This window comes from Stegastes partitus, unplaced genomic scaffold (genome assembly GCF_000690725.1).
Source record: "Stegastes partitus isolate 25-593 unplaced genomic scaffold, Stegastes_partitus-1.0.2 Scaffold642, whole genome shotgun sequence".
In the NCBI taxonomy this organism is placed as follows: Eukaryota; Metazoa; Chordata; class Actinopteri; family Pomacentridae; genus Stegastes; species Stegastes partitus.
The window spans coordinates 161,548-173,624 of record NW_007578373.1 but is presented as its reverse complement, the minus strand read 5'-3'; the positions used below and the strand labels follow the sequence as shown (position 1 = coordinate 173,624).

Genomic DNA, 12,077 nt, shown 5'->3' with positions numbered 1-12,077 from the left:
GTTTTGTCCATTTGCAGGTTACAATCATTGAAGAATTAGTAGTTGGCTTTGAATCCTGTTTAAAAAGCTGTCGAATGTTTAGTGAAAACGGTGAGTGCTGCTTCTGCTGAATGTCTTTGGCACAAGTATAGGTGACTCCATATCATACAAATGAAATACAAAAGTGTGACTTGTATTAAATGTGTGTACAGATGATGGAAAGGAGGAGCCCCCCACCACCCTGTTGTGGGTACAGTATTTCCTGGCACAGCACTTTGACTTTATAGGCCAGCCCAACCTGGCTCTGGAGTACATCAACGCGGCTATCGACAGCACGCCCACACTCATCGAGCTCTTCCTCATCAAGGCCAAGATCTACAAGGTTTAGTCCACGCTCTACATACAGTCTACACAAAGTGCTCACATGTGGTTGCTACTCAGTGCGACTCCCTCCTCTAACCTGCTTCCTTTGCCCCACAGCACGCCGGCAACATAAAGGAAGCAGCTCGGTGGATGGACGAGGCTCAGGCCCTGGATACTGCCGACCGCTTCATCAACTCCAAGTGCGCCAAGTACATGCTCAAGGCCGGCCTCGTCAAGGAAGCAGAGGAGATGTGCTCAAAGTTCACACGGGTAAGAGAGCGAATTTGGGCTCACATTAAACTGAGGAGTTTCTACAATATCCTAGTAGTCGGGTCAGCGTGCGTCATGCAGGAGCTACTTATATGCATGAATTCTTTCTTACAAAGGGGAAGGGGATGCTAACTTTACATATCAAAGACTGCATGTGAGGCTTCAGTGTTTCCACTAGTCTGGTCATGGGTCCTCTGACACGTCACCCAACAGTTAGACTTCAGTGTAATATATTCCACAGTTTTTTCATTTACTCTTGAGGAACGCTGTTGTGACTGATGCAGGTTTTTATCAAGTCAAAGTGAGAAATGTAACCCCAGGCTTTGTGCAGTTAAGAAGATTCCCTGAAAATGTTCTTGCACATGAAAACACACCAACCCAGCTGTTTAGAATAAAGCATTTCCTTTTTCACTTCAGCTCACCTCACTGTGCTCAGTTTCCCATTGGCTACGTGATCTGATTGGAGTGTGTGTGTGTGTGTGTGTGTGGTTTCAGGAGGGGACGTCTGCTGTGGAGAACCTGAATGAGATGCAGTGCATGTGGTTCCAGACAGAGTGTGCCTTGGCCTACAAAGCCATGAACAAGTTTGGGGACGCGCTGAAGAAGTGCCATGAAATCGAGAGGGTGAGTTTATTCTTCTCAGCGGCAACTTGTCGCTCCGAGTATCCAGATAATATTTTTAGAGACCGTTGTTTACGCTCCTCCTGATCTCTTCCAGCATTTTGTGGAGATCACAGACGACCAGTTCGACTTCCACACCTACTGCATGAGGAAGATGACGTTGCGCTCCTACGTGGACCTGCTGAAGCTGGAGGACGTCCTGCGGCAGCACCCGTTCTACTACAAAGCTGCTCGATCCGCCATCCAGATCTACCTGGCCCTGCATGACAAACCTCTGACCGACGACAACAAGGAGAGCCAGGCAGACACCGGTCAGTGTGTGTGTGTTTCAAACAGCAGCACTTGTGATAGAACACCTCAAATAGCTTGTAATAATATATCAGATAACACCTCTCACATCAGATTTTCTGTTTAGTTAAAAATGCCTGTTTGTGAAAAATGCCGTCATCTTTTTGAAAGCAGCCGAGAGACTGTCTGGTTGCACGACTTACATTTCTCACATCACTCCTCCACACTCTCTGTATTTATCATAAAACTTTGCCCATTTGCAAAAAAGCACGTACACACATTAGTGCCAGTTTTGGCAACTGGTCTTGATTCGGTTTTGGTCTTTCGGTGAAAATGTGCATCAGTATTCATCCATTTTTTTGTCATTTGAAAAACTGAAAACATTTTTCCTCGGTGACATTCTTAGCCTCATGTTTATCTCTTCACACTCTGCTTTGTAAATTCAGTCATATCGGATCTCTGAGATGCTTTCTCTCTTTTTATATTCTGCCCACCTAGCATGAGCATTGCCACAGCTAAACTGCATTTGCTAATAGCTTGTTGGTGTTTACGGTGTTTATGCTCTGGAGACAGTTAGCCTGAGGTTTCAGTTTCCTCCTTCACCTCTGGAGGTCTTCAGGTAGTGGTAGCAGCATAAAGTGCAGTTCTATAACGTGATGCTTTTGTGTTGTTTCCTTGTTTGTAAAAGAGTGATTGTGTTTTAGCATATCTGAGAAAAAACAGACTGTATGCAGATGTACAACACGCCTGCTTAGAAAACGTGCAGAATCTCAGAAGCAGGTGTGACTCCATTTGCAACCAGAGCATCGTAGTGACCTTGAGAAGTGGTACTGAGGTCCTACTTTTTGCTCGGAGATCGTTTTCATCCAGAAACTTTCAGGCATACAGCGAGTGTCAAAAACAGTCCAAGACGATCAAAAAGGTGGCACCTGGGCTCCGTGAAGTTCAAGGGCTGCTCGCTCACATTTGTGCCCGGTAGGAGACGTGGACTTAACTGACTCTGGTGGCAAGTGGCCACTAGGGCAAGATAGCAGCATCCATATCTGCGTTATTTTGGTTTCGCTAGAGTTTGTGACACAACCACAGTTTGGTGACCGCGCCGATTTAAAAGTAGTGTACTATTATTAAAACAAAAATTCAATTTGTCATCTTGCTCTTTTGTAGAGAATCTGACAGACAAGGAGCTGAAGAAACTGCGCAACAAGCAGCGAAGAGCCCAGAAGAAAGCCCAATTAGAAGAAGAGAAGAAGAACGCAGAGAAGGAGAAGCAACTGAAAAACCAGAAGAAGAAAAAGGAGGACGATGACGAGGAGATAGGAGGGCCGAAAGAGGAGCTAATACCAGACAAACTGGCCAAGGTGGGCTCACGTTCACCTGTTCTGTGCTGGCCTGAATGGTAGCTGTCACAGATGACTAATGAAACGTGGTCGACTTGTTTTACCAGCCAGAGAATCCGCTGGAGGAGGCGGTCAAGTTCCTGATCCCTCTGAAGAACCTGGTGCGCAACAAGATCGAGACTCACCTCCTGGCGTTTGAGATCTACTTCAGGAAAGGTCAGACAGATCCTCTGGCCGTGTGTTTCCTCATTGTAACCCACTGAACTATGAGCAATTGGTGTTTTTATTTTTTTAAATTAATTTTACTTTGAGAGAATTTTTTATATAGTACACGTAGAATAAAGTGATTTGAATGAATTATCACAATGTTAAGCTCAATTTGGACTTTTTTCGTGATGGAAAGGTAAATCACACATTCCCAAAGAAGCTATGAATAAACTACAAAAACTGACTGTACATCTGTTCTCCCTCTTCCTTCAGAGAAGTACCTGCTGATGCTCCAGTCAATAAAGAGGGCTGTAGCCATAGAGTCTTCCAACCCGTGGCTGCACCAGTGTCTAGTACGCTTCTTCAAAGGAGGTGAGCATAACCCACTGAACCGAAGCCGTAAGTTTGTAGCAGCAGATTTTTCAGAAGCCTCATCGGGGTCTGTTCATGGTGTCTGCAGTGAGTGAGAGTGCAGACTTGGCGGAGGCGGTGAGGACGGTGCTGAAGCAGGAGATCTCCAGGCTGTTTGGGGAGAGCAACCCTCAGAGCTTCAACAAGAACTACCTGAGCCAACACTCGAACTCCATCCCACACCGACTGGCTGGTACACAGCGCACACACACACACACACACACACACACACACACACACACACACACACACACACGCACACACACGCACACACGCACACACTCACACCGCTGGTATGTGGGTTGATTTTTCTGTTTACTTTCAGTCAGCCTCAAAAACAGATGTTTAAAATGATTTGTGTGAAAGTCAGGTCTGCACACTGTTTTGTCCTCTGAATCTTGACAACAGCTGGAAAGTGCAGGACTAGCAGAGGGTCAGAGGTCACCGTGACCTCAGAAAACACTTTTATTTATTTTTATCACTTAGAAATTCAAACACTAAATGTTACACACAAATGTCTACAGGATGAAATGATGAGGCGAGTTTTGACAGCCAGACGTGCATGCTGCAGTCAGTGGTTTATAGCTCCACATATGCTCCTGAATACATAATAAGAATCAATAATATATACAAATAACAGATGGTATAAAAAAAAAAAACAAGGAGACAAATGACGAAAACGCAGTTTGTCAATATTAATAAATAATCAAAGTAATGAATGCTTAACGAGGTAAAAAACAAAACGACGTCACGTCAAAGGAATTCTATAAAAATTAGGTTTAAGACGTGATTTAAACGAAGTCAGTGACTCAAAAGAAATCAGTGGTTCTGCGATCTGTATCTCTTCAGGCAGCCAAAGCTCCCTGATGGCTAAAGCCGGGTCCGGATGGAGAGACAGTGAGAGGATTTTATTGATCCTCTAAAGGCTTTTCTTTTAAATACACTGTTTTAAAAATATGTACTGGATTTAAAATGTTTTTTAAAATAACAAAAACAAACGATTTACAGTTAGATACCGTAATAAAAGTGTCACAGTGCAAAGTAAAGGAGAGCTGGATGTGTAAAGTCCTCAGCCCTCTGACAGTAGATGCAGTAGAAACAGTGGAATCTGTTTGTTGGTTGTATTTGGCTGAACAGCACCGTGACTGAACAGCACCATGACGAGGTTACTCCTCCATCACAGGGGGCCGATGGAGACCCTCAGACTCGAGCAGATGACAGAATTCACGTCATACGGACCCTCACAGCCATGATTTGTTGAAGTTATTTTTTAAAAGAGTAAATAACACCACTTAGACTGTGTGTGTTAATCCGGTCTGCTGCAGCTCTAAAATACATACAGGACTGCACTCACGGTGAGTCAAAGGGACTGCAGCAATGACTTAAATGTAGAAGTGGCTCAGGTGCTTGTTTGCGGACCAGCATGCCATTCAGGTTTGTGTAACAAGGTGCTGCTTGTGATCGATCTGTCTCCCCCATGTGCTGCCAGCTGCTAAGATGATGGTGTACCTGGAGCCCTCCTCTGATAAGATGGCCTGTGAGATAGCTACGGCCCTGGATGAGTCTCTGTCTGGAAGAAGCATCCAGGTCTGTGATGATTCAGCACTGACAACAGACAGCTGCTTTAGAATGTGTCCACAGTAATTCAGGGAAACTGATTGTGTGTGTGTGTGTGTGTGTGTGTGTGTGTGTGTGTGTGTGCTGCAGATCTGTACTGAGGTGCTGGAGGCTTTGCGTGACGGGCAGCTGGGTGAGGGTCAGCAGAAGGCAGGTGAGGCTTACCGAGCTGCCTGCCATAAGATCTACCCCTACAGCCTGGCCTTCATGCCCCCTGGTTACCAAGACAACAGCACCACAATCAGTGCCAACGGCGACCTGTCGGCAGGAGAGCACGATGACATGGCAAACGAAATGTGAGCTTGGAGGAGGAGGAGGAGGAGGAGGAGGAAGTGGAGGAGGAGGTGCGAGCACGCCGCCAGACGCCTTAGTCCGCCAACACACCCATTTCCCCAAACCCCGCCTTCCCTCCAGTTCCTGGGCTATGGCTGCTGTGAGTCGCCCCCACATTGCACTGATCTGGATGGACTGAGCGCCACAGGAGAGGCAGGAAAGGGAGCTGGCACATGGAAGAAGATGATGCCCATTTAACTTTTTTTAAACAATAAAAAAGGCCCTGTCCACAGTTGTTCTGTAACTGAAGAAACGGATGAATACAGTATGGGGAGGCATGAGAGGATTCTGGGAAAAAAAATGGACATTGGCTGGGTTAAGATGGCTTCTGTGAACACAGTCTAGGTTTTCTATAACTCCTGTGTTTTCACGCCATGTCCTTCTTGTAGGTGCATCTGCTTCTCACCTTTTTAAAAGTAATTTATATATTACAAACTGACAAATGGATTAATAAAACAATGTTTGCAAAACCAAACAGTACCGTTGTGATAGTGGTGGTGAAGTCATTGTTTTTTTGTGAGCTGCAGTTTGTCTGCTCAGACCACACGAGGGCGCCGCCTGACATCGACGCGCTTATGACTCCAGGCTCATCCCGTTGCTCACCTGCACTTGGAGGTAGCTACCTTCTGATAACACCTCAGTCTCTGCCTCATGAGCTTTTCCAGCGGTGGTCCTGGATCTTCTTCCTGCATGCTGCACACGTACAGATTCTAGTCTCACAAAGAAGCAGCCACTGGAACCTAAAATCTTGAGTAAAACAAACATTTTTCACTTTGTCATTATGGGCTGTTGCGGGTAGGATGTGGAGGGGGGAGAAAAAAGGCTGTAACACAAAATGTGGACAAAGTGAAGTATTTTGCGGATGCACTGCAGCTTTCTAGAAACACAAACTGAAGCTGGGTGACGTTTTTATTTCGGTAACTACAGAGTAAAGCATGGTCATGGATTCAAATGCAGGTAACACAATTTGCAGGTAGATAATATTGCATTTTTATTTCAATCCGTAAGTTTGACAGTGTGGAAAAAGTGGAAGCTGCTGCAACACATAGAAACAAGCAGAACATCTGATCGACACAGTGCCTCTGCTGCATCACAGCGAGAGGCAGATGAAGGTGATGGAATTAGAATCAAGGGTGCCGATGATTCGAACATCCTTAGAGAGTAAGAGGTCAGACTTTACTTGTTTAAACCTCGAGTGTGTGCTCTTTGCCATAGAAGTGTGTCACCTGACGAACTCTTTAAGTCCCCAAGAGCAGAGGCTGTTTGAGTCCAGAAAGGCATTTAACAAAGAAAACGTCTTACAAATTCTGTAGATTTAAAGTAACCGGCTGTCCAGCAAATTCAGCCCAGAGCATGAAGCCAGAACCCTAAATCTCCTCAAAGGTTCTGTCTTTTGGAATGATGGGCTCTACACAGATAAGAGATGTTTTGAGATGTTTGCTGCAAACTGAAGAACCTCAGACCATCGGTTCAACGATGTAGGTCCTGAGCACACGACAGATTTACAGAGGAATGGGTCAGAAAGAAAAAAAGAAAGGAGGCTGGTGGGATGATCGAGTCAAAGCCCAGATTTAAATACTTTTGAAAAGAGGATTTAAAATGGGCAGAGCATGTCTTAAAACTCAAATATCTTGTGACTGTAGGAGGTTTACAGGAAAAAGCAGTCAGATATTTCATGAAGCTGACGTCAGGCTGGTGGACAGTCTGCAAAACACCAACATGAGGTTTTTTGCTGCTGAAGGGGGTAAGACTAACTTTCAAGGCATTTTTTCCACACGGCTATTACATCTATTGATAATATTGTTCAATAAATAATTAAAAGCTTGAAACGTTTTTACCGATGACTGTATCTCCACGTGCTTCTCGTAAGCGATTGAGTCCAAAATATGTGAAAAATGATTAATAATCATCATGTTTTGTATAATCTCAGAGTCCTAAATGTGAACGTATAATAAGTTGTTCAGCAGAGAAGAGGAGGTCGTCCAGCCGGACCTTCACAGTTTGGATCGCTCCATGTCCAGAATCTCCACCTGTCCAGGGTTCTGAGAGCTGAGGAAGGTGTGGTCCTGGTTCAAGTAGGTGGTGATGAACTCTGGGAAGTGTCTCTTCAGGACCACCTCCAGGAACATGTCGGCCGCTGTGTGTAGCATCTGTTTAGTCCTGAAGGCAACAGACGGACCGACATTGATGACAACGGTACGACAAAACTGTCGGCTTTCTTTCCAGCTCAGAGTTTTGACTTGTCATAATGTCTGCTCAGTTACAGTCAATGAACAACTGAACTTTTTAATGATGCGCTTGGTTTTTTCGAGCAAATAAAAAGCAAAGCAACTGCAAAGCTTCCGAGCATGGGACATTACCAGCTGGTAACACTAAACATCCGTGATTGGTCATGTGCTCTAGCATCTTCTCTGAGCATTTTAAAAAACCTGCAACTGCCTCAACACAACATGATGGCAGAATAGATGAAAGCCTTTAACAGCACGATCAAATTCAAGCTTCATTGAGTATTTAAGCAGAGGAATGATTTGAGAAAGTGATTTGCAATGAGATGGCCACATTAAGTTAATGATGATGTTGTATTATCCTAATTTGTCAAACTGTTTCTGCGATAGAAACACAGATAACAAAGGGCTGAAGGAATCTTTAGTTCTGTGGAATATTTGGATGTAAACGTGTCCAGAGAGATGTGTGCTAAACGTTTTTCATCAGCAAATATGAAATGTTAATTACAATGAGTGAGCGTAACGCATTGATTAGACCAGCACAAAGACCAGGGACATGTGTATCATCATGTGACAGACTTGTCCTTCAGGCTGTTCCCATTGGTTGATGGTTTACCTCTCAGAGTGATTGAGAGCGCTGAGCTCCATCAAGAGCTGTTTGGTGAGTTCAGTGACCAGCCGCCTGCTCACCAGCCGGCTGTCATCCTCCAGCTGAGTCTGGTGGTGGATCCACTGCCACACCTGACACACACAAGCAGTGTTAAGATCACTAATTCATACTTTAGGTCCCCGAAGCTTTCTAGTTCCAAATGAATGATCCAAAGTGTGAAAAAGTGGTGCTCCCCTCACTCTGAGTGACCAACGTTCTCACTGCTGGATGGATTGAACTTGAACTGTGGGCTCTCAAAACCTGACGCCACTGATGAGGATATTTCTATTTTGCATGCATTTTGAAATTAATACAACATTTTTTTTATATACAAAATAATTGTAGTGGGTTGAGGTGTCTGAGTGAAAAGTTGAATATGTGAAAAATCTGTTCATGAATGTCAGAATGTCTTCGGAGTTGTTTGCCCTCCTTCTGATTTAATGACAGCAACACTCGAGCTGCCCAAACTCTAACTACTTCCAGGTTTAAATGAAAATATGACATGTTTTCTATGTTCTGAGACATTTGGACCCCACTGTACATAGACAGAGAGGATGTTTGTTTTAGTGCCAGCAGATGAGGGTTTCTGTTTTTGTTTGTTTTGACTTTATCAGTAAAAAGAGCTTGTTGCATTTGGTTGGTATGAACTGGTCGAATGTCTCTGGATTTGCTTTTTTTTTTTTTTTTTTTTAAAAACCAAACACATCAGATTGATATCCACTTCCTCTACCCTAATTCTCATTGTTTGTTGTTCAGGCTGTAGAAGAACATCACTCAGAGGATGCTCATCATTTCACCAACCTGCGATCTGGAGATCTCTGCTGTGGCTGAATCTTCGACCTGTCCTCTGTAGAAAAAATGTCCTTTACCTTGAAAACAGAGCTTGGTTTTAGCAGCCAGTCTGCACAGAAAGGTGTTGACTTCCTGGACAGGGATGTGAGTGTGAATGCACTTACCTGAGAGCCAGGCATTAATAAAGAGGACACCAACTGCAATGTTATGCTTCAAACCATGAAGGGTGACTCCTCCCTGGGAAGAAACACAGTGCATCCAGTTATATTTTATTATTCCAGTCACATACAGCTGTAACAGAAAGTAACTCAAATGTACACTTATTTAACGTTTCAGATGTTCCACTGATGAAGCGCTTTCCCTATTTGTTTATGGTGCTAAACAAAGTCATATCATCTCAATGTTGAATAATAAAAGGCAGCATGCGCATTGCGCTTCAGGTCAAGTTGGCTAATCTCCATTTCATCAGATGATTCCGTTCAACAAAGATGCACGATTTCACGACAGTTCGTGAGTTCCAAGTGGTATTAAAAGGAGACAGGGACTTACTTAATTATATCATGACAGTTGCTTGAAAGCAAAGAGTCACTGTTTGTTTTGTTTTTATTTATGGAGAATTTGGACTAGAGTTTCATACACAGCTTGATTGGGTGGGTTCTGGCTGCAGACACGATGGCAGAACTTTGGCAGAGGTCAGAAAGTCAGAAAAGCAGTGAAAATATGCAAATCAGGCTCAGGGCAGCCACTGATACACCAAGTTTGCTATGAACAATGGGAAAGTTGCTGAGAAGTAGCACATTATGTTGTCGATAAGCCTGCAGCAGAACCCCCATGCAGCTGTCCTGAACCTCCACCTCGTTAGCGGGAATGCTCCTGAAAGTCCTGAGCGTGGACGTTGGGAACTGTGATCGCCCGCTATGACCTTTGTCACCTGTTTTTCATCCCTCCCCAAAATACTGTCTGTAAGAGAGTGGCGCCTTCATCCAGCTTCCACGTCAGTGCGCTGCAGCGTAGAGTCCAACAGAATTTGTCGGTCTGTTTAAAAGCTGATAGATTTGGACCCGTCAGCACCGTTTACTGATAAAGTCGATTACGGCTTCGTGAGGTGTTCTCTGCCGTTCAACAAATGGGAACTGAGCAACTGACCGACGGCATGGACAGCAGATCATCTGGAGTCACCGCAATGTCATTTCGAAGCTGGTGAAGCTGGTTTTCACCTTCAGTGTGGAGCTTGAAGAGCTGGATGAGGTGAAGGATGACCGTGGAGAGAAGAAGCAGCCACCGTTAGTCACTGTGTGCGTACAGACAGCTTCACATGGCCCACCGTCCAGGGCTTACCTGCTGCATCGGCTCGATCAGGTTCAGATCATACACCATGAAGCCGTCCACACCTGCCCTGATCTCCAACAGCTTCAGTCTGAAAGGGGGACAAAATAATGACTTGCTTTTCTGAATTTGGCGTTTCTCAGCTCAGTGCAGATTCCAGGCTTTCAGACGAGATGCTGATACTGTTTACTACGTGATTAATTAACATGAAGTAGCAATAATGAGGTCTAACAGGAACACTTTAATTAGAACCTCTGTCATCAGCTCAGTATGATGGACATGAGACGGCCTGTTTGACAACACTGTTCTCAAAGGTCGTTGTTTTTGGCTGAATCCAGACGTTGCTCTTCTCTGTGCAGCAGATAAAGTCATTTAGCCAAATAAATAAACGCAGAAACACAGGAAAGGATTGATTCACATCAGAGGCACATCGACACAGCTCCAACTAAACTGTAAAAGTGCATCAACTGGACTCGTTCTCTAGTTTTCCTACAACCATTTCCAACTCAAATGCAGCAGCTGCTTTTAGAAAACTGAGGAAGATATTCAGACTTGAACTAAAAGCAATGCCTGCAAAGTTTTAGACTCCCTAATGTCACGTACAGGCAATGTCAGCGTCAACTGTACCAGCATTAATGAACTCAGTGTTCCTGCAGTAGCAAAACCCCAGAGGGTGTTCAATCAGGGACGTGTGATATATATATATATAGCTTATGATTTCAGCTATTTATTTGTTAAGTTAAAAAAACAACTACTTTTTTAAAAGTTGCATGGTCTTGCTTTATGACAAAATTCTCATTTTCAGCCCTTGTTTTGAGTATGAGCTGTTTGTCATTCCTTCCAGGACTTTAATGTACCCAATAATTGTTGTTATTATTATTATTATTATTATTATTATTATTGTTGTTGTTGTTGTTGTTGTTGTTGTTGTATATAATATATGTTATATTGATTTAAAAAAAAAAAAAAGTGAGCTTTTACAAGATTGAATTTCCCTTCTGGGATAAATAAAGTATTTTTCATTTCATTCATTTCATAACGAGGCATGTTGTCTCTGTCAGTGGCCTGGACTGTTTAGTTCATAAAGCTGTGTGTGTTTTTAGTGGCTGACACAGTGATATTGTGTTCACCGAGGCCACAGTAAGTACACCAGGAAGTTTGACTTTTCTGCACTCATTGTGAGAAGGCATGTGTGGAAACATTTCTACCTCTTGACGGAAGCCAGCGCCGTCCTGTGGGAGTCGCTGATCGGGTCCTGAGGCAGCAGCGAAGCAGCCATGCCTCCGGTGGCGAGCGCTCCCCGCCGGTGGCACGTCTGAACCAACAGGTCCATGTAGCTGCGCAGGAAACGCTTCTCCATGTTGACGTATTTACTGCGGTCAGGCAGCAGGAAAGCCCGACGGTGACCTGCAGGAGGAACGCATGACCTTTTAGCTTTACTGGGACCTTCTCGCCTTCTGATAAAAGTCATTGTCGCGGTTTGACTCGCCAAACTTATTGACAAAGGAGGCCGAGTAATCCCAGATGCCACAGTTGAGTCCTGCTGAGTGGTCCCGGAGCTCATAGAGGATCTCCTCCATCTCAAACGCTGCCAACACATTTTCAATCAGCACCGTTGCCTTGATGCTGCCCAGCGGGAGGCCCAGCTGCACACACACA

At 44.3% G+C, this 12,077-nt stretch overlaps 2 protein-coding genes across 2 annotated transcripts in view; one reads left to right on the top strand and one right to left on the bottom strand.

Moving 5' to 3' along the window:
• LOC103363217 (N-alpha-acetyltransferase 15, NatA auxiliary subunit-like) overlaps window positions 1–5,903 on the top strand; it is a 17,097-nt gene extending 11,194 nt beyond the window's left edge. Inside the window, exons 9-19 of the mRNA XM_008289877.1 lie at window positions 18–90; window positions 192–361; window positions 460–612; window positions 1,108–1,236; window positions 1,331–1,544; window positions 2,686–2,879; window positions 2,966–3,074; window positions 3,339–3,437; window positions 3,526–3,669; window positions 4,966–5,063; window positions 5,184–5,903. Of these exons, the coding sequence (XP_008288099.1) occupies window positions 18–90; window positions 192–361; window positions 460–612; window positions 1,108–1,236; window positions 1,331–1,544; window positions 2,686–2,879; window positions 2,966–3,074; window positions 3,339–3,437; window positions 3,526–3,669; window positions 4,966–5,063; window positions 5,184–5,393 (1,593 nt within the window). The 3' untranslated portion in view covers window positions 5,394–5,903. The remainder of the gene's footprint in view (window positions 1–17; window positions 91–191; window positions 362–459; window positions 613–1,107; window positions 1,237–1,330; window positions 1,545–2,685; window positions 2,880–2,965; window positions 3,075–3,338; window positions 3,438–3,525; window positions 3,670–4,965; window positions 5,064–5,183) is intronic.
• A 1,517-nt stretch (window positions 5,904–7,420) lies between these two features.
• Window positions 7,421–12,077, bottom strand: part of ugl (ureidoglycolate lyase) — a 9,549-nt gene continuing 4,892 nt past the window's right edge. Inside the window, exons 7-14 of the mRNA XM_008289876.1 lie at window positions 11,908–12,064; window positions 11,627–11,825; window positions 10,431–10,509; window positions 10,239–10,331; window positions 9,257–9,329; window positions 9,102–9,169; window positions 8,268–8,392; window positions 7,421–7,586 (exon numbers count right to left, since the gene is read on the bottom strand). Coding sequence (XP_008288098.1) covers window positions 7,421–7,586; window positions 8,268–8,392; window positions 9,102–9,169; window positions 9,257–9,329; window positions 10,239–10,331; window positions 10,431–10,509; window positions 11,627–11,825; window positions 11,908–12,064 — 960 coding nt within the window. The remainder of the gene's footprint in view (window positions 7,587–8,267; window positions 8,393–9,101; window positions 9,170–9,256; window positions 9,330–10,238; window positions 10,332–10,430; window positions 10,510–11,626; window positions 11,826–11,907; window positions 12,065–12,077) is intronic.